General features: G+C 39.4%; 1 protein-coding gene across 9 annotated transcripts in view; it reads left to right on the plus strand.

Annotated features, from left to right (window-relative positions):
- Nucleotides 1-20,968, plus strand: part of gabbr1b (gamma-aminobutyric acid (GABA) B receptor, 1b) — a 208,046-nt gene extending 187,078 nt beyond the window's left edge. For all 9 annotated transcript variants that reach the window (XM_051415258.1, XM_051415262.1, XM_051415260.1 and 6 more), the window contains 3 exons: nucleotides 8,724-8,852; nucleotides 11,165-11,308; nucleotides 12,418-20,968. In XM_051415258.1, coding sequence (XP_051271218.1) covers nucleotides 8,724-8,852; nucleotides 11,165-11,308; nucleotides 12,418-12,705 — 561 coding nt within the window. In that variant the 3' untranslated portion in view covers nucleotides 12,706-20,968. The remainder of the gene's footprint in view (nucleotides 1-8,723; nucleotides 8,853-11,164; nucleotides 11,309-12,417) is intronic.
- The last annotated feature ends 1,570 nt before the right edge of the window (nucleotides 20,969-22,538 follow it).

Genomic DNA, 22,538 nt, shown 5'->3' on the forward strand with positions numbered 1-22,538 from the left:
TCTAGCCCTATTATCCACACAGGTCTCCTCCTCTCCAAAACAAACTGATTCAGATTAAATACACTGAATAAAGCAATTCCACCTTAAAGATCACTGTTTGTCCCACGCTGTTGGGTGGACAAAGGACGTCCAGGAGGGGCTGCGAGCCGAGTTGCTGCTAACATTAGCTCAGCTTGTTTCTCTTTCTCTTCATCCGGTTCAAATCTTCATCATCAAGATCTAAACAGTGGATGGTAAAAATGTGTCTTCAAACTGGATAAAAAGTCTATATATATATTCAACATATGAAAAGACTGATTAGAGTGTGTGGTTGTGGCCGTAGCTGTTGGCAGCCAGACTAATGTGTTTGTCAGTAGCGTGCCTCTCTGCAAACCCTGTGTTAGTCTGCAGACTTGGTCTTTCACTTCCAATCCTTCACAAGCGCAGCCTCTCTCAGCAGGAACAGCGACTTTTTCTTTAACCTCTCCTCCTTTGTTTCACGCTCTGCTGAGGAAGCTCCACTGCCATTGGTAGCGAAACAAATTTTGTGAGCTTAAATGAGGGCTCAGCAGGCAGGTGGGCTCCGCAGCCCGGGACGTGTGTACTAAATGAGCATGCACACAGAGACCTGAATCGAAGGGGCTGTGGTTTGTCCACATAATCAGGAATAAAGTCACATGTCAGAATTCCTCACAGATACATCTTCCATATTAGACACTCACTTGTACACTTGTTTCTTGTAGTTGTCTGCCCCTGTCTAGGACAGGCTTTTAAAGTTGCAGTAGGTTTTTTATATTTGCAGAAACTTTGACTATATTGTGACAGTAGTACATGAGACAGATAATCTGTGAATAATTTAAAATCTGATCTAAAACAACCAATCAGAGCTGAGTCTCATTCCCAGTCTGTCAAATACAGATGCTTTAAATAGAGTTGCAATTATTAGTTGATAGCCTGAAGGTAAAGAAAATGATTCTTGTTCATCTGAAATTATTTTGATAATTGCTGAGTGCAGGCAAATAATATTCAGTGCCAAATATCACACACTGTAATTTCAATTTCTTAATGGCAAAGATTTGCAGATTTTCTTTATTTTATATACACTGCCCGTCCAAAAAAAAGTCACCACCTAGACTTAACTAAACAAATTGGTAAGAGCCTTCCATTGGATAATTGATTCAGCGATCAGTATGTTTCTGGTAACAAGTTATTTAACCCTAGCTGATGCACCCATCATGCCTGGTGCCTTCCGTACAAGCCTGTTGGGGCAGTGTTATGATCTGGGGTTGCTGCAGTTGGTCAGGTTTAGGTTCAGCAACGTTATGTCCCTAAAGAATGAGGTCAGCTGACTACCTGAATATACTGAATGACCAGGTCTTTCCATCAATGGAGTTTTTCTTCCCTGATGGCACGGGCATATTCCAAAATGACAATGACAGGATTCATCGAGTTCACATTGTGAATGAGTGGTTCAGGAAACATGAGACATCCTTTTCACACATGGATTGGCCACCACAGAGTCCAGACCTCAGCCCCATTGAGAATCTTTGGGATGTACTGGAGAAGACTTTGCGCAGCAGTGCAACTCTCCCATCATTAATACAAGATCTTGGCGGGAAATTTATGCAACTCTGGATGGAAATAAATGTTGTGACATTGTAGAAGCTCATCAAAATGATGCCCCAGCGAATGCGTGCCATACTCAAAGCTAAAGGCGGTCCAACAAAATATTAGTGTGCTACACTTTTTATTCCTTAACCACAGTTTGCGCATGTCATCACCTTACAGGCAGAAGAGGATATCAAGATATAGCTGCAGTGGGTTCAAAATGTTCCTTTTTTGGGCAGTTGTCATACAAGAAGCTGTCTGTTTGGGATTTTCACATAAGAAATTAACAGCACGGTTTATATTCAACCTCTTGAGAAGTTAATCTCTTCCACCAAATCCAGTGGGTCACCGTTAGCAAACACTACTGTTGCTGAGCTAACTGAAGCTTAAGTTAGCAAAGTAACAAACGGAAATGTAACACTACTGCAGCTCTGTCACCCCTTTGTTGCACTAATGAGCATTGTCGTCATCTACTGCAGTAAAATATCAGTCTGTTCCATCAGTCTCTCCACTGCTGTCATGCCATCTAAAGTGGATGCCTTGAATGGGTAAAAGTCTGTCAAAATGCACTCCCAATTAATTTAACTTTGAACTAAACTCCAAAGCAAAGGGTCAAAGGTCAAAATGCTTGGTATTCTTGTGTGTTTTACTTTAGTACCTTCTAGACCTCAGAGAAAATCCAAAACATACATTTAATAAAATTCAAGGGCTGAAAAGTTTTTAATTTGAACAGGGTTATTTTCATTCTAAAAACCCAGTCTGTCTGACCAGCTTGGGAGTGTGATACTGTCATGATGCAGCATACACACAAGATGGTTTTTGTTAATTTATTGAGAAAACAATTTAATGTCAACAAAGTTATTGTCGTAAGTAAAGTAACATTGATTTGATTTCATATGTTATTAGCTTACTGTACAGCTTAAAAGGGTTTGTTTAAAAAGGTAAATGAAGCATATTGCTTTACTTTTCCTAAATACCTACACATCATGTTAGTGTGTCCTTCTTAAGGCTTGTAAGGTACACAATACTGGAAAAACTTCAAAATACTTTGTGGGGGCAACATCAAAACTCCTGGTACTGATTTTGGCACGATCATATCAACTTGGTACTGGGTTTCTGAGGGTGATTCTGATATTGATTCCTATAAATCCTATAAATCAATTAATTAATCTGTTTTTTAAAACTAAATGCATAACAAACATTCTTGATAATGATCTCTTAAATAAGGTTATTAAAGTTAAAGTTGGACTTCAATATGCAGTAGCTGCTTCTAAAATTCCTTTGCGTCAGTCTAAAAGTGCAAGCAGACAAGGTGTGACTGTAAGCAGGTTTCTGAAGGATTTTCATCTGGCCAGTGTGAATAACTGACAGTCTCCCCTCAAGTGTTTTTCAAAGACATCACTGCCCTCTGTGTCTATAATTGGCTGGGTCTGTCCGCTCTGTCACACAGCCAGATAAAGCAGTCGAATTGTTCATCTTTCTAATGCGTATTCAAGAACAAGAAGTACTTTCAGCAAGCAAATTTTACTTGACGAATCGCAAAGTGTTCCGCTCTGCATGACAATTTGAAAGACACGTGAGGCATCTGTTGCTGGTTTGAAATACTACTCTCTTTCCAGCGAGTCACACACACACAAAGTGGCTTTTTAATCAGCAACATCTCCAGTCTGGCTGATTTTGTGATGTTCATTCCTGTTGTCGTATTTTAATTCATTTCAGAGGATTATCGATTATGCGCTGAACCCAATTTAAGCTTTAAGCTGAATGTGTTTATTGCGTCTTCCTCCTGCTTTGGTTCGCTTTTCATGAATGAATGGATTGTCAGATACCCCTTTCTTAAAAGCAACTCTCAAAGGTTGATTATTGGGTTGCTGTCTGCTAACCTTGGTTGGCTCTAGGATCTGTTTATGGGATCTTCTGCATGTTTGTCATGATAAAAAAACAACTGCCTGCTAATTTTTTAACAGGAAATTCAATCTATCTTTGGGGGAAAGTAGTTGCAATAAAAACTGAGTGTAGTGTGATGGGTAAAAGAGATGAAAGAGATGAGTTTTTAAATTTTTATTTTTTGTGTGAACCACAAACTAAATGTTATCCCCCTCTATTGTATTGTGTGAACATCAGAGAACTCAGATCCTGGACAAATAAAACCAAAAATATCTGCAGGGCTAGATACCACTAGAAAAAAGTAAATAAATATGTTTTTGCATAACCTTGGGTGAACCAACCAGAGTTGTAGACTTGAGATTTGGGACTTGGATTCAAGTCAGACTTAATTCACAAAATCCTGACTTTGACTTGACTGCCATGAGACTTGACTTACTTGAAACTTGAAACCAAAAACATACATAACATAAACATAAGTCTTTAGTTTTGGCCTGGAACAATTATTATTAGACCTTTGGATTCCAGTCACTTGCTCTAAGCTATGACTGACTTAGAACTTAACTTGCCTTGAATGACTTTGGGATTTGGGTCTCTTTTTTTTGTTTTTTTGTTTCTCTTTTCCCTTTTTCCACCTTTTTAAAGTGCATTTAGTTTCACTTTATTCATTCTTTTTGACATCATGATCAATTTAGCTAATTTGTGTTTGGGAATGTCTTTTGCTTTGTTCCTCTGTTACCACTCAGTAGTGTCGGACAAATCCGTCCCATCAATGTCATTTTCAGTCTACACAGAAGCTGTAGTAGCGGTAAAAGTTGTTATTTCAATGAGCTGACTTTGAACAACCTCTACACAGGATGTTCACAGGTGTTGAGTGAAGTTAACATGTATAAAATTGCATTTTTCAGTCTCGATTTTAAATGTGTTTGAGGGACAGATTTGTATTGATAAACTATAAAACCAAACTGACATGAAGCCAATACTGATTTTCCTTCATATCCCTTGTACTTTTTTTGTCAGTATTGATATGAAATAGCTCTTCAGTTAATAATGGTCTAAAAAAGTCTGCAGCTGCATCTGTTTTCTGCACGCTTGCCAACATTTTTGTGGCCATTTTACTGACCCTTTTTTTATTGTTTCACTAGCTAACAGAAGGAAGATGACATTTCCATTGTTAATCCTGCCTACAAAGCTCCAGCTAAATCACAGCATCAGGACCATTTAAATCAGCTCTCCCCCATGAATCCCAAGTGCACAGAAATGCTATTTGTTCCGGTGAGGTGGGTGAAATGAATTGGACGAGTTGTGTGTGAGTGGAGGGCAGGATAGCGTCTGTGCTTCGCTGTGTGTAAGTAATGGCACAGCATATAAAACATGGCTTCTGCTGCTGTTTGCCTACTACTTCCATTTGCCAGTCTGGATGGGATTTTTCAGCTTTCGCTGAAAGCTGTGACTGACTGTTGATCAATATGTATTGATCTCCAGCCTAACCTCACACCTCTCATGTTTTATTTGATGTCGTGCTCAGTCCCTTACTCCTCCACCCCTCCACATTCTAGCTCAGACTCCCTCCGGTTCATCTCCCCCCTCTGTCATCTCACTCTGTTTTATTCTTTATCTTCTGTTGCTGCCACTTCTCTCACTCCCATTTTCTTTCTGATTACAACTTTGTTGGTGTGACTAAAATTAAACGTGTATTGCCAAAGCAAAATGAAGTTGTATTCCAATGATGAAAAAAAATAAATACAAAATGCATGCACAAGGATGTAACACTAGAGAGCAGAAGAATGGAGAGGTAATTTCTGTCTAAAACTTTCAGTAACAATTCCCAGAGAAGTTATCAAAGGATCACTCTGGTTTATTACAACTCTGGTCTTACTTTCATGATTTCGGTCGTCATCTCTCTCAGTTGTAACAACCAAAGTAATCGCTGAGGTCAGGGAACACACTGACATGATCTCCAGAAATACCTAACCCTACATTTTTTGGAAGTTGGAACAACAAAGGAAGAAACAGGATTGTCTGTTTTTACTGATTGTACTTACAGTGATCCCAGTTCGGTCATTGATTGATTATGAAGACTTGATGAAGCCTAAAACTGAAGCCTAAAAATAAAAGATGTGCTCAGGGTGGATTCCTTTAGACAAAATCCTCTCTAAGGAGGGAGATCTATTGTGCTTGACATTGAGAAGTTTGTGAATCCCTGTATTAATCTATATCTAATCTATACTTAAAATGTCAGTCAAATAACAAAAAATGTGCATCACAAGTAAGAGATAATCAGTTTTCTATCATCGAAGGCTGAAAATTAGAAAACCAGTAATTTTGAAAAGTATTGGTATTATAAAAGTCAGCCAACCACCTAGAGGTGGCGATGTTGACTTGCTGTTAAAGAGACAAAGCCTGTTGGATGTTCACTTTACAGACCTCAGCTCCTAAGGGTCTGAATGATGAGCTACTTCTTAATGCGATATTATGAGATGTTCTCTATGTTTTTTCAGACCTACCTACTATTTTGTACTCATTCACATGGATTATTTTAATTAACTAGTCTTTTTATGATCTATGCTGTCTTTATTAGCGTCTTGATATGTATATATACATATATATGTATATATATACAGTGGGTACGGAAAGTATTCAGACCCCTTTAAATGTTTCACTCTTTGTTTCATTGCAGCCATTTGCTAAAATCAAAAATGTTCATTTTATTTCTCATTAATGTACACTCAGCACCCCATCTTGACAGAAAAAAACAGAAATGTAGAAATATTTGCAAATTTGTTCAAAAAGAAAAACTGAAATATCACATGGTCATAAGTATTCAGACCCTTTGCTCAGTATTGAGTAGAAGCACCCTTTTGAGCTACTACGGCCATGAGTCTTCTTGGGAATGATGCAACAAGTTTTCACCTGGATTTGGGGATCCTCTGCCAGTCTTCCTTGCAGATCCTCTCCAGTTCTGTCAGGTTGGATGGTGAACGTTGGTGGACAGCCATTTTCAGGTCTCTCCAGAGATGCTTAATTGGGTTTAGGTCAGGGCTCTGGCTGGGCCAGTCAAGAATGGTCACAGAGTTGTTCCGAAGCCACTCCTTTGTTATTTTAGCTGTGTGCTTAGGGTTATTGTCTTGTTGGAAGGTGAACCTTCGGCCCAGTCTGAGGTCCTGAGCACTCTGGAAGAGGTTTTCTTCCAGGATATCTCTGTACTTGGCCGCATTCATCTTTCCTTCAATTGCAACCAGTCGTCCTGTCCCTGCAGCTGAAAAACATCCCCATAGCCTGATGCTGCCACCACCATGTTTCACTGTTGGGATTGTATTGGGCAGGTGATGAGCAGTGCCTGGTTTTCTCTACACATACCGCTTAGAATTAACACCAAAAAGTTCAATCTTGGTCTCATCAGACCAGAGAATCTTATTTCTCATAGTCTGGGAGTCCTTCATGTGTTTTTTGGCAAACTCTATGCGGGCTTTCATATGTCTTGCACTGAGGAGATGCTTCCGTCGGGCCACTCTGCCATAAAGCCCCGACTGGTGCAGGGCTGCAGTGATAGTTGACTTTGTGGAACTTTCTACCCTTTCCCATCTCCCTACTGCATCTCTGGAGCTCAGCCACAGTGATCTTTGGGTTCTTCTTTACCTCTCTCACCAAGGCTCTTCTCCCACGATTGCTCAGTTTGGCTGGACGGCCAGGTCTAGGAAGAGTTCTGGTCGTCCCAAACTTCTTCCATTTAAGGATTATGGAGGCCACTGTGCTCTTAGGAACCCTGAGTGCTGCAGAAATTCTTTTGTAACCTTGGCCAGATCTGTGCCTTGCCACAATTCTGTCTCTGAGCTCCTTGGGCAGTTCCTTCGACCTCATGATTCTCATTTGCTCTGACATGCACTGTGAGCTGTAAGGTCTTATATAGACAGGTGTGTGCCTTTCCTAATCAAGTCCAATCAGTTTAATTAAACACAGCTAGACTCCAATGAAGGAGCAGGACCATCTCAAGGAGGATCAGAAGAAATGGACAGCATGTGAGTTAAATATGAGTGTCACAGCAAAGGGTCTGAATACTTATCACCATGTGATATTTCAGTTTTTCTTTTTTAATAAATTTGCAAAACTTTCTACATTTCTGTTTTTTTCTGTCAAGATGGGGTGCTGAGTGTACATTAATGAGAAATAAAATGAACTTTTTTGATTTTAGCAAATGGTTGCAATGAAACAAAGAGTGAAAATTTTAAAGGGGTCTGTATACTTTCCGTACCCACTGTATATATATACACACACACACACACACACACACACACACACACACATAATCTGTAGCAGATTACTACTCCCTTGCCCAACCCTCTTCTTCCAAGCGTGAAGGTGAAACGCACAAAAAATGTAAACGCCCCTATCTAGAGCCAGTGTTTTGTTGTCCCTTCTGGGCTACTGTAGAAACATGGTGGTTCAACATGGCGGATGCAGCTGCGGCATCTGTAGATAAAAAAACGTCTCATGCTAAGGTAACCAAAACACAACTATTCCCTTCCTCTGGCTCCTCCTAGTGCCAAAGCATCTTCCAAGCTAAAGCATCTTAATATCTCTCAGCTCTAAGTCGTTGTTTTCATCCAGGCGCGGTGGATTCTTGCAGTAGCCATCAGGAGCACTAGGATGAGCCAGAGGAACCTAATTATCTGTTTCATGTTCTACTGTCAGGTTATAGTGAAAGTTTCAGCAAATATGATAAAAAGGTATTTTCATAAAAGTTACCCACTGCATCTTTAAAGGCAAAAAAGCCAGAAAAAAATACTTGATTCTCAAAATAGTTGCTGATTAATTCTGCATTGATTGACTAATTGATTAAACAGCTAATTACTGTAATTTAAACCACTTTACGTCAAACTGACAGCAAACAACGTTGCCATACTTCCATATGTCACAAATGAATTTGTGTTCTTTAAAAAGGAAGCTCAAATGGTTCAAAGGACACCTTACAGGCTCCTAAAAGCACGTCATCCCAGAAGTCCTGAATTCAACACAGCAGGAGAATTTTATTCAGCCTTCAACTCAAAGTCCCCCTCCACTCAAAACAGCCACAGCTCCTCAGATACTTGAAGGTTAGTTCACCTTGTCAAGAATAAAGCCTACATCTTCCAGTCTGTAGTGGCCCTAACCCTAACCCAGAACCCTTTTGTAAGCTCATGGTGACCTGACTCTGATGTGGTTTCTTTTTCTGCAATAAAAGACCATGTTTTTTTATCCACTGTTTTCTGTAGGTGCTGTGTATGATCACAGCTCCCGTTACCATGATCCTGTCCTCCCAGCAGGATGCCTCCTTCGCCTTTGCCTCCTTGGCCATCGTGTTCTCTGTCTACATTACCCTGGTGGTTCTGTTCGTCCCCAAGGTAAAGGCAGAGCGCTGTCCTCCTGTCATCATCTCTTCCCTGCAGATTATAGCAGCAATTTATGTGTCAGACATAATGAATTGCCTTTCATCAGGAATCTCATCTGGGCCGGTATAATATAATGACTTGTAGATTGGCCTTGCCATGCTGCGTCAGCATCAATACCTGCTCACCCGCTGCTGCACTAACCTGACTGCAACATATGGTTTGATACACAGAACCATCTGGTCACACATGAACTTCAGCCAATCAGATCAATGAACCATATAACGTAGTCTCTTACTGAAATTAGTCGGGAGAAGAGAGAAAACATCTTCCACCGTTCTTTGCTCTTCTTCCAATGAAGAAATACTCTCCAGTTCTGATATAACTGATGTTAGCAGTATCTGCACTAACCTATTTTGCAGCCACCATTGTTGTTTTAGAGCAAACTGTCACACATCGTCACACACGCACACCTAACGCTGAACCACTGCATCACTGTTACACACACCCATCCTGGTCAGTATTTTAATGTGGAAATGATTCCTTTTTCTAGAAGAAACATATCAGACACACAATATTGTTCCAAGCAGACTGTTTGTATATATGTCTTAATACATGTCTGGAGGGATCTTTAAGCTGTGTAGTGATGCATCCCAAGATCAGCAACTGACCATCATTTTCTCCTAAGTGTAAGATGTATGGCACCCTGTCATGCATTGTGTCTCACTGCGTGTGTGTCTCACCCAGAGGTTCTCCACATGCAGTTATTTGTTTGACAATGTGGCAATGCAGTGCACAGGTTGTAATGCAGCGGTCAAAACTGCACTACAGAATATTCATAATCATATACATTAGGATTTATGACATGCTCAGCACAAGTGTACAATACTTGAGAGTTTCTGTATATGTAATATAGCAGTTGTAGCAACCTATAGACAGGAAGTTCACAGAGACACCAATGTGACTCAGTACATTCTGACTAGTATGGAAATAGTACGGATTTATTGTGTATTCCAGGTTAGTATCAATGAAATATAGGATAAAGGTTTATTCAGGAGAGTTGTATAAATAAACAGAAATCCGTGATAGTCACATCCTCTCATGGTTAACACTGTCCAGTGTTTTTAGAGTGAAGGCAGCAGCTTAAACATTGACTGATTCAACAGTTTTCTTTCTGTAGTAGAGAGAGAATCAGCTTTTGTTCTAAAGTGGAAGCCAAATATTGTCCATCATTTTGTTATTATTCAGCATATGTAATGTATGATTATGTTCTTCATTGATCCAGATTGCAGATTGGTTCCAGTGCCTCAAATGTAAATATTTGCTGCTATTGTAAGTCTTCTAAGATAGTAAATTGAGTAACGTTTTTAGTAAGTCAGCCAGGACTTTTTTTCCACTATTTTATGATATTTTATAGACCAAGCAATTAAGCGATTAATTGAGAAAATAATCTGCAGACTATTGAAAATTAGTTGTAGCCCTACTGTAGAGGTCCCAAATCTGATCCCTGAGGAACACCCTCAGCAATGGGTGATTACTGATTAAAAGGTAATCAGCAAACAAATGTATTATATTATTGAAATGACACAGAGGCGTGTTAGAATAACAGAGATGCAGCATAGACTTTATTTTATAATTCGTCAAAAACACAAGAGATATGATATTGTCCTATTAATTGGTTCTAAAGCCACTGGATGAGTTAAGGAATATACAAGTGCAAAGAACAAAAACTATTCCTCTATTTCTACAAAATCCTCAGAGAATCATTAACGTTATTAGTATGAGTAGTAATACGATACATGTTCCTGAGTACTAAATGTAGGATAAGCATAGAGACCTACATTATTATATGAAAAAACATATAATGTTTCAATCAATTTGAACTTTAGCTGTCCTTAACAGTCAAAAAGTATAAATACATTCAAAACATTTACAAGTAGATGTATGAATTTTATTAACGTTATGTTTATGAAAATAATATAATAAGAATAATATAATAGTAATATTTAAAACGAATTGGTTAAAAAAAAGTTTATTACAACAAAATCAGTGAAATTGCAGCATTGTATAAGCCTAGGCTCAAGTTTAAAAGTTACCTGTTCCTATACTGGTCATTCTATATATAATAACACCTTGGAACAAATAGCTATAATATATATTAATATACCTATATTCAGATTATGGACAAAAGTATGTTAATGTAAATTAAGTATATTTATATTTATATATAAAATATTTACGGTACATAGCAATCAGTGGACTGTCAGTGGTCAATATGAAAAGTTTTCACATGTACAGTAAGGAAAATACTTGCAATATATTTGTAGATGCGGCGTCTGATCACGCGGGGTGAATGGCAGTCAGATGCCCAGGAGACCATGAAGACCGGCTCGTCCACCAACAACAACGACGAGGAAAAGTCGAGACAGCTGGAGAGAGAGAACAAGGAGCTACAGAAGATCATCCAGGAGGTCAGCAGGAAACTTTCTCTTTTCCACAGGAGTCTATATTCAAAGTATCATCTGTATTTAAATATCTGTCAAGAAGGGAGCATGATACGTAGATGTAGACATTTTCAAAAATATGATAAGTGATAATTAAATGATTTAAATAATGCATTTTGTGGAAGCAGAAATCTCAGAGACAAACCTAAAATTATTCACATGGCAGAAATACCACTAGATGGATGTATATATATTTTTTATTTGGATAAACCAACCCTTTAAGCCACTGGCCACCCCGAGGGGTTGCCAAAGCTTTACAGAGATTCGCAAGGCCTTCTTGATTTTAAGGGGTGTAAGAAAACTTTTAAAACACACACATTATATATATATATATTATATATATATATATATATATATATATATATATGTATAGTCTATGCCTATATCTCAGAATTTTGTTCATAAAGTTTACATTATTATTTACTCGAAGAAGCCTATTCATTATTATTATATTATAGATAGAAAATATATAGATAGAAAAATACAATAAAAGAGTATTACAGACAGGTGCCCGGTTAGGTCAGTCGGAAGAGCTGGAGACCCAAATACAGAGTTGCTGCAGCGACCCGGATTTGAATCCGACCTGCGGCCCTTTGCTGCGTGTCATCCCCTCTCTCTACCCACCTTTCCTGTCTATCTTCGGCTGTCCCTATCTAATAAAGGCATGAAAAGGCCCAAAAAATAACTTTCAAAACAAATATATATATATATATATATATATATATATATATATATATTATTATTATTACTGTAGTACACAGAGTATTACAGACAAGCAGAGCACATAGAGCAGAGTGACTATGTAGGGAGTGAGGGAGTTTGACCCCACTATATCTTTACATAGATAATAGTTAGCAAATATAACCTTTAAGGAAAAAGCTTGAAAACCACTGCTTTAAGCCACATTTAAGGAATCGGTCTGAAACAAGCCTGGGACTGGGAAATGTTTATTTTTCTAGTCTTTTTCAGAAAACTCCTGTCAACTATCAAATGAATGAAAACATAAGCCTACCATATCTTAGAGGGCTTGTCACTAGAGTAGATTGTTGAGTCATTGTTCATATTTGTCCCCTCAGAAAGAAGAGCGTGTGTCAGAGCTGAGAAACCAGCTGTCTGAGCGACAGGCCCTGCGATCAAGGAGAAGAGCGTCCACTGTCACCAATCAGAACCACAGCTCTCCCCCCCTCACCATCCCCCAGAGTGATCCCAGGTCCTTGGCCCATCCTCCGGGGTACCCCGCGCCCACCTCCGACCCCCATCCCATCTCTCCATCCTTCGCCAACTCTTCCAGCCTCTACCAACCGGACAGCAAGATCAGCCGAAATAACTGCCACACCAGCCGGCTGCAGCTGCTGTACAAGTAATAAGTGGTGAACATCGACAGGACGTGGACAGTAGTGACGTTCATAGCTACATACTGTAGAGACAGAGAAGTATAAACACGAGTTGAATTATAAATAAGTATCTGTTGGAGGAGCTGACTCCACCAATCAGCAGAGGCTAGAGGATAACCAATGGAAAGGTTTACATCAAAGAAATCTTCAGTGAGGATTTACATTTCCACTTGTTTCGCTCTCCGGGGTGATCAAAACGTTACTTTTCTTTCCTCTCAGAGAAAAGAAAAAAGATGTACATACATCTTGTTATAGAATTTTGCATCTGTGATCCACCAGTGACTTATCATGTGCCATCTTGAGTTTGAGAAAAAGTCGCTCAGAACTGACTGTTTGCTAAGCCCTGGTCCCCACAGCTACAGTTGCTGACCTGACGAGCTTTCCATTGTAAACTGCATTATGTGCAGTGTAGTTTACAATGGTTAGATTTACCTTCGAAATCCATGGTAATGTATGAAACAAAAAGTTGTTGCCTTTAGACAAAACAAGACAAAAGTAGCTTCTCATTTTTGGCAAGTGTTGATTTTGTTGGCTAAAACCACAACTACTGGCAGATTTCAATCGATTTATTTTCTAATTATGATCATAGTGCGGTACGATGAAGAAAATGAAACATAGATATAGCCTATATCTCAGCATTTCAGTCATTCTGTGAAAAAAATGTTAATGAAATTGTGATTTTTAAAGTTAATATTATTATTCAAGATCTAAACTTAGAAGAGCTGAACACAAGCTATTTTATATTCACAGAGCCTTCACTGTCGGATAAACAGTCTTGCCCTGCATTAGAAAATTTCAAACAACAAAAGAGCTGATAGAACAATGAGAAGAATTTGTCAAAAAATAAGCTTATTATGTATGTATGATGGTTAAAACATTCTATTAAAAAAAACACAATTTGTGTTGCTTTAGTCAATATCAGAGCCAAGAAAGATAGTTGATTGTATATCTATCGATCAAGCCCGATGAAATTAATTAAATGAAATTACAAACATGTCTTAAGGACATAAAATCCTGGATGAGCTGAAATTTTCTGATGTTAAACTCAGAAAAAAATTAAATCCTTGTACTTGGCCCCAAAAACCTTAGAGACTCACTGTCTAAAGATATAGCTACTCTAGATGGTATTACCTTGGCCTCTAGCACCACTGTCAGGAATCTTGGAGTTATCTTTGATCAGGACATGTCATTTAATTCCCATATAAAGCAAACCTCTAGGACTGCCTTCTTTCATTTACGTAATATTACAAAAATTAGACACATCCTGTCACAGACGGATGCAGAAAAACTAATCCATGCATTTGTTACTTCTAGGCTGGATTACTGCAAATCTTTATTATCAGGCTGCACCAATAAGTCCATTAAAACGCTCCAATTAATTCAGAACGCTGCAGCACGAGTACTGACAGGAACTAGAAAAAGAGATCACATCTCTCCTGTATTAGAGTCTCTGCACTTACTCCCTGTAAAATTTAGAATAAAATTTAAAATCCTCCTCCTCACCTATAAAGCTCTTCATGGTCAGGCCCCTTCATATCTTAAAGAGCTCATAGTACCCTATTACCCCTCTAGAACACTACGTTCTCTGAATGCAGGGCTACTTGTGGTTCCTATAGTCTCTAAAAGTAGAACAGGAGCCAGAGCCTTCAGTTACCAAGCTCCTCTCCTGTGGAACCAGCTTCCAGTTGTGGTTCGGGAGGCAGACACCCTCACCACATTTAAGAGTAGGCTTAAGACGTTCCTCTTTGATAAAGCTTATAGTTAGGGCTGGATCAGGTGAGTCCTGAACCATCCCTTAGTTATGCTGCTATAGGCATAGACTATCGGGGGATTTCCCATGGTGCACTGAGCTCCTCTCTTCCTCTCTCTCTCTTTCTGCACTCATTCATGTCCCATTAACGCATGTTCCTAACTTTACTTCTTCCCTGGAGTTCTTGTGCTTTCTTGTCTCGCAGGTTCCCATGGATCCTGGTGGAGCCTCCTGCCATGGTCCTGCTTGACTGCCATTGCTAATATCACTGATATTATTAGGGACTGAGCCAGCGACCGCTGGAGGTCCCTATTGTATTTGCTAGAATTCTTACCCTATTATTATTTTCAGCGCCTTTGACTGCATTTTTGACCCCTGAACATATACAAAAACTAAATTTTTAGGGACTGAGCCAGCGACTGCTGGAGATCCCTATTGTATTTGCTATGTTTCTTATTATTTTTAGCGCCTTTGCCCCCTTAACATATACGAAAACTCAATTTTATTTGGCAAGTTGTCAGGCCTGGTGAAAAATGTTATATTCTATGCGTCGCTTTCAGGTCCGTCACTAGGTGGCACTACTATCATGAAAAGTGTGTTTAGGCTAATAACTCCCGCATCGTTTGTCACACATTCAAAAACCTTGTATCCACGCATTTGGTGAATGGAACTGAATCTTCCCATATAGGCCACGCCCACTTCCGCCTATAATTTTTCTTCGCTAGTCTTCTTCTAATGTCCATAAACTACTTTTTCGTGTTCCTCCTATGCACTTTGTCCGATTCGCACAACATTTTTCACGTAGCATCTGGGGCACCGTCCTAATAAAAAAGTAATTCAAAGTATTTTGATATTTCAAAAAATAAGCACGTTATAAAATTAGCACTTCCTGTAAATTTTTCGTCAAAAAAGGAAGAGGGCCATTTCTCCACATTGGTATGTCCAATTGACACCAAGCTTGGGCCCATAGTTCCCCATGTCTTCTTTAGGCATCATGCACAATTTCAGGTCATCGGCACTCTGTGGCGCTCTTTAAAATGAAGAAGTTTATATCTGTGCAACGGCACGTGTGATTAAAATTAAACTAGGTACGATGCTTGCCCATGGCTTCCTGAGGCTCCCTTAAAAATATGTCAACAATCCGCCACTAGGTGGTGCTCTGGTGGCAGTGTACATCACTGTGCGGAGATCGTAATAGTTATGAATATGAAATTCAGAGGGCACATGTAGACTGGTGCCTGTAGCTCACCTACCAAAAATCATGTTTGTCGTATTTGTAACGCCCCCTACAGGATAAGAAAAAAGTAGCCCCGGCGCCACGTTTCACCGATATGTATGAAACTCGGTAGGCACGTGTAACATGTCGAGACGTACAAAAAAGCCTCTTGGACCCATACCCCAAACCCCACGGGAAGTCGGCCATTTTGATTTAGATTTTCACTTTCGGCGAACTTTTCGCGTTGTATTTGAACAAACTTCTCCTAGGGAATTTATTGGATCTGCTTCAAAATTTGTCAGTACTGTCAAAAAATGGTGCTGATTAAAGGTTGCACTATTTACTACATTCCGTCAAACGGCGTGTCCGTGGCATGGCATCAAAGTCAGCCATTTTGAATTCTGTGCTCATTTTCTGTGATTTTTCGTCTTGTATTTGAACGAACTCCTCCTAGGGAATTTATCGGATCAACTTCAAATTTAATCAGCGCAATCTAAAGACATTCATAATTAAAAGTTGTGCTATTTACGACATTCCGTCAAACAGCGTGCCCATGGCGTTGCGTTGAATTTCGACCATTCACCATGAACAGATTGTACACTGAAGTTGAGTACTATGTCCAATCTCGACTAAACTTCACATATTCTGTAACAGTCCTAGCTTGAACACATCCTCACAGCTTCAGTGTACATTATCTGATCTCAACGAAACTTCGCGTTTGATAAGAGTCCCGCCCTGAACACGTCTACATGACAGTATTCAGACATAGTGATAGTGCCACCTACTGGCAACAGGAAGTAATCGTGCTGGCGATTTTGAGCTGATTTACATGAGATTTTCATGTTGTGGTCCGCACGTGTTACGGCGGCACGTGACGCGGCCGCAGCACCCCCCGAGTTGCGTGGAGTGCGAGGTCTCGACCAATGCTGCTTGCAGCTTTAATTATTAATAATAATTCTATTATTATTAATATTATTATTACTACAGTTACTATTATTACTATTGTCACTGCTCATTGTCCCCCACCGTTGCTGTTGTCCTCGTCATCATCTTCATGTTCATCATCATCAGTCACTACTATTAGTGTAGTTGTTGCTACTGTTGTTGCTGTGCACCTGTCTGTCTGTCTGTCTCTCTCTCTGTCTCTGTCTCTCTCTCTCTCTCTCTCTCTCTCTCTCACACTCTCTCTCTCTCTCACCCCAACTGGTCGAGGCAGACGACCACCCACCTAGAGTCGAAGGGTCTGTCCTAAGTTTCTGCCTCTTAAAAGGCAGTTTTTCCTTGCCCCCGTCGCCAAGTGCTTGCTCATGGTGGTACTGTTGGGTCTCTTTAAATGTTATAAGGAGTTCGGTCAAGACCTGCTCTATTTGAAAAGTGTCCTGAGATAATTGAATTGAGTTGAAATGAATTGAGTCTTGTTCCCAGGGCGTCAAATACAGACGTTTTGGCACCCTGGGAATATGATTCAACAATCGGTCTTGAAGCTTCCAACCCAAAGCATCTTTATGTCTCTCTCAGCTGTGATTGGTTGTTTGCATCCACGCCCGGTGGATTCTTGGAAATGCCATTAGGAGCACTAGCCAGAGGAACTTTAAATGGAGAAGGGGCTTAGCAGAGTGTCAATTGGAGACAAAGAGAAATATTATGGCAAAGCATTTATCATATCTGTACCTTACAATATTGCCTCCTAATGTGTTTAGATAGTGCTATGTACTGTATTAAGAGGCTTGACAAAAGGAAAGACTTTTATGATAAACAATGCCAGTGTTGGCAGTGGCAAAATCACTTGTATAATTACATAATAAGATTTGTAACTGTTCTTGTTAAATGTTTGATGGCGTTTTTTTTACATCGTCTCTGTTCAAAGAGACTGCTGAGTCATTGTACATAGTTGTGTGTGTTCATGCTAAACCCCTCACTGTGGAACTCAGTCCTTTAGATTAAGGGTTTCAAAGAAAACTGAGCTGAGGACAGTGCTGTCATCTGTCAGGTATTCACTGTTTTGAGGGCTGTGACTGCCACACTCAAGAGCTGAAGGAATTTAAATGAGGTTAAAAGCATCAATCCAAATACCTTTATCTGTTTAATGTTAGGCAGCAGCTGGGTGTTTAATTTTCCTGTGGACAAGGCAGATAAATACCCAAACTGAAATGCAATGGGCAAGCTGTCAACTGACAGGCTTAAATGTCAAACCAAACAAAGGTTAATGCAGTCAGAGTTTGTTAGCATGTAATGTTTAACCTTTTTTAGTTCTTCTTGTTCTTCAGGAGCTTTTTTTTTGTTCTTCAGGAGCTGAACTATTTTCATGTCTGAATGAATAAATATCTCAGTGCTCAAAGGCTGTGGCTCATGAGGTAGAGTTGTCCACTAATCAGAAGGTTGGTGGTTCGATGTCCAGCTCCCCAAATTGCTCCTGATGCTGTGCCATTGGGGTGTTTCATTTTGAATCAATGTGTGTGAATGGTTGAATGTGGCATGTAAAGTGCTTTGAGTGGTCAGAAGACTAAAAAGGAAAGGCGCTTTATAAGTTCAGTCCATTTACCGGTTAGCATGTTGCTGCATGCTGGAGCGAACAAAGAAAATACTGCATTACAGACCAGTATAAACTGATATCTGTGGCAGCAGGTGTGAAGAGTGCATCTGAATTTGAAATTCAGAACTTAAAATTAATTTAATGTAGTTTACCCTATATTTTATACTTGTATGGAACGTTTTGATTAGGTTGGTTTATTTCTTGAGCAGGAAGTACACCATGCATTTCAAATGTAGTTCTTCAGTTTCCTCTGTCTGTGATTGTATTTTTATGAACGAAAGGTAAAACAAAGCAGCACTGATTCAAACAAACACAAACACAGTCACCTCAGTTTTGTCTTTACTTTATCTAGGGATGCACTGATACCACTTTTTTGTATAAGTTCTTACATTTGGATAGTTGCCGAAACAGTTTCCCGATATGTGTACTGAATAATACCATTACAGCTCTGAATTTGACTTTGAAAACATGTTTTATTTTCATCAGATGTTCCTCACTATCTAACTGTAAAAAATTTAATGTAATTCAAAACTGATGACTTCCCCTCCACCTAACCGCATACCTGATACAGGTATTGGTATGTGTGCATCCCTAATTTTAGCTAGAGATAAATCTGGCACATCTGTTAACTCATTTGTTCAATACACTACTACTACACACTACTAAAGCGAGTCAATGGGAGTATAGTCAGCTGGTGGAAAAGAGATAAAGATTTGAGTATCATTGACATAAATATGAAAATCAATGTTGTTGTTAATCAAATCTGGCCTAACGGGAACCTGTTTAGATTAATTAGAAGGGGACCATGTATTGATCCTCGTGGCACTCTGCAGATCATGCTGGCCTGCTTGGAAGTAAGAGCGCCAATATTTTTTCAACCCCAACCTTATTTTTCATTTTATGTCAAAATGACAGCAGCAATCATTGGGGGTAATTACACACATTGTTTGGGGGTGGCTTTTATTTAAATGTATTTATTTCAAATTAAACACATGGGAAAATAAGGTCCAGGTTTTTACTTTAAATAGTTAGAACCATCATGCTGCCTCCTGATACAAGTTTGGTTTGTTTCAACACATTTTCCCCACAGCCATAAACACTCTTGAGACGAAAACCAAAAAGGCTGACATTTGAGTTCCCCTGTGCAGGCAGCATTTCACTACTTGTTCACGTGTTTACTCTTCTGCTTCTTTGGTCTCACTTCCAACTAAAGCTTTGTGTGGGGATTTTGTAGACAAACAGGAAGTTTCATACAGTTTCAATGAAAAGGTTTCGATAACAGAAAGTGAGATTACAGCATGTGTTTGACTTCTGTTTACCTTATAATAACTTACATACTAAGAGAGATAATAACCAGGGGCTTTTTCTTTCTTAGTGTGTGTCTATGAATTTTATTTTCCTGTGAAGTGGGTCTCACAGATTTTACTGTTAACGCTGATCAAATCTTTGGTCACTTTGAGCTGTTGCTCGATCAAAAAAACAAATGGTGCTGGGATGCAAATCAGCAGCAGGAACCGGAGTAACTAAGCTGGTACACAGTTTCACTTCCCTAATCGGGGTTGGCATTGATTGAATTAGAAAATTGGAATTTAAAGTTATGATGCTAAAGATATTCATGAAACCAGATTCCATTTTGATATTTATTTATGGTAGGCATTTTCGAAATGTGGCACTTTTAACTGTATGTCATCATCTACTACTGTGAATGGGGTTTATTTTAAGGTCCAGTGTGTCATATATAGGAGAGTCTATTGGCAGAAATGGAATTTGATATTCATATGTATGTTTTTATTAGTGTATAATCACCTGAATATAAAAATCCTGTTTTTGTTACTTTAAATGAGCCATTTTTACAGTTACCATGGCTTGCCTTCCATGGAACTGCCATGTTTCTACAGTAGCCCAGAATGGACAAACCTAACACTGGCTCTCAACAGGGACTTGAGATCTGCAACTACACCGCAAATCCTACACACTGGACCTTTTAGTTTTCATAGAGGCTTTGAGTTATGATTTTGGTGGAACTTCTGTTTCCAAAGTCAAGAATGAATTTTCATGCAGTGAGACTGCCATTGGTATTAGCAGCACAGGATTAATTGAAAGTGCCATATAATATTTGTTCCTCTGCACTGATCAGAATCAGACTTCATTTTTCACTTACAAGGAATTTGCCTTGGTACATTGTTGCATAAGAATTACAATCAATATACTATATCAAGTATAAGAATCAATATAGTTTCCTTGTGACAGCTTTCAATTGAGGTTCCAGCTTTTAAATATCATTTTTCATTCCTTGTGTGATATACATGCTGTCTTAAACTCTGAGTCGGTCTTGACTTCCAGTTTAGTCTCATGCTCTCTCCTTGTTGTTTCATTTGTGTGGGTGATCTCACTTGTCGTAAGCACTCCTGAATTGACTAACAACTACAGTATGAGGTGCAGATGTATAAACCATGAGAACATTATGTGACCATTTGTAAATATCTACTGTATGTTTGTCTGTAATGTATCTTAACTGTCCAGTCTGTAAAGCAGTAGAGCTATAAGTGATGTTGATACACATGAGAATATGTACACTGACTATAAATAATGATGATGTTAATAATGATGACATGGACTTTGCATATACAAGCTGTATTTCATGTGATACAGTATTCAAAGTATATTTCTATATGCTGTATTATCTGATGTTGGAGATGCAAGAATGAAAATAAAAGTAGATGTTTTTGTCAAACTGTCTTTACTGTTCAATGTCCATCACTTTGGTCCAGACTGACATACTTCATAAACTGAACAATGAAGGTGGTACAAACATTTATGTCCCTAGCGGATGAATCCTACTGACTTTGGTGATCCTTTGACTCTGACTCAGAAGGTCAAAGTTCTCACTGATCCAGTGAACTATCTCAAAATCTACTTGATGGATTAACTCAAAGTTTTATACAGGTTCCCTAACCTGACTGTACCAGATGGTTTGTTAAAAAAAATATTACCCAGGTGACTGGATAAACCATATGTCTATCATTTTCTATGGCAGGTAAACTTCAACCACTCAGATCAATGAACCACATCGCGCTGCAGCACAAGTACTGACAGGAACTAGGAAAAGAGATCATATTTATCCTATATTAGATTCTCTGCACTGGTTCCCTGTAAAATTCTAAATAGAATTTAAAATCCTTCTCCTCACCTATAAAGCTCTTCATGGTCAAACTCCTTCATATCGTAAAGAGCTCATAGTACCCTATTACCCCCATAGAACACTGCGCTCTCTGAATGCTGGGCTACTTGTGGTTCCTATAGTCTCTAAAAGTAAAACAGGAGCCAGAGCCTTCAGCTACCAAGCTCCTCTCCTGTGGAACCAGCTTCCAGTTGTGGTTCAGGAGGCAGACACCCTCACCACATTTAAGAGTAGGCTTAAGACATTCCTCTTTGATAAAGCTTATAGTTAGGGCTGGATCAGGTGAGTCCTGAACCATCCCTTAGTTATGCTGCTATAGGCCTAGACTATCGGGGGATTTATCATGACACACTGAGCTCTTCTCATCCTCTCCCTCTTTTTCTGTACACATTCATGTCCCATTAATGCATGTTACTAACTTCACTTCTTCCCCAGAGTTCTTGTGCTTTTTCATCTCGCAGGTTATCATGGATCCTGGTGGAGCCTCCTGCCATGGTCCTGCTTGACTCCCACTGCTAATATTACTGATATTATTGTTAGGCAGTGACCGCTGGAGGTCCCTATTGTATTTGCTATGTTTCTTCTTCTTACCTATTATTATTTTTAGGCCCCTTTGACTGCATTTCTTCCCCCCTGAACATATACGAAAAGTCAATTTTATTTGGCAAAGTTGTCCGGCCTGGTGAAAATGGGGATATTCTATGTGTCGCTTTCGGATTGGCCAGTAGGTGGCGCTACTAAGGCTAATAACTTCTGCATAGTTTGTCGCACATTTAAAAACCTTGTATCCACGCATTCGGTGAATGGAGCTCAATCTCCCCATATAGGCCACGCCCACTTCCGTCTATATTTTACTCCACTAGAGCACGAAATGTCCAAAATATGTCAAGAATCTGCCCCTAGGTGGCGGTCTGGTGGCATGGTAAATCACTGTGCGGAGACCGTAATAGTTATGAATATGAAATTCACAGGGCACGTGTAGAGTGGTGCCTGAAGCTCACATACCAAAAATCGTGTTTGTCGTGTTTGTAGCGCCCCCTACAGGATAAAAAAACAGCAGCCCCGGCGCCACGTTTCACCAATATGTACGAAACTTGGTAGGCACGTGTAACATGCCGGGACG

Source organism: Dicentrarchus labrax, unplaced genomic scaffold (genome assembly GCF_905237075.1).
Source record: "Dicentrarchus labrax unplaced genomic scaffold, dlabrax2021, whole genome shotgun sequence".
NCBI classification, from domain to species: domain Eukaryota; kingdom Metazoa; phylum Chordata; class Actinopteri; family Moronidae; genus Dicentrarchus; species Dicentrarchus labrax.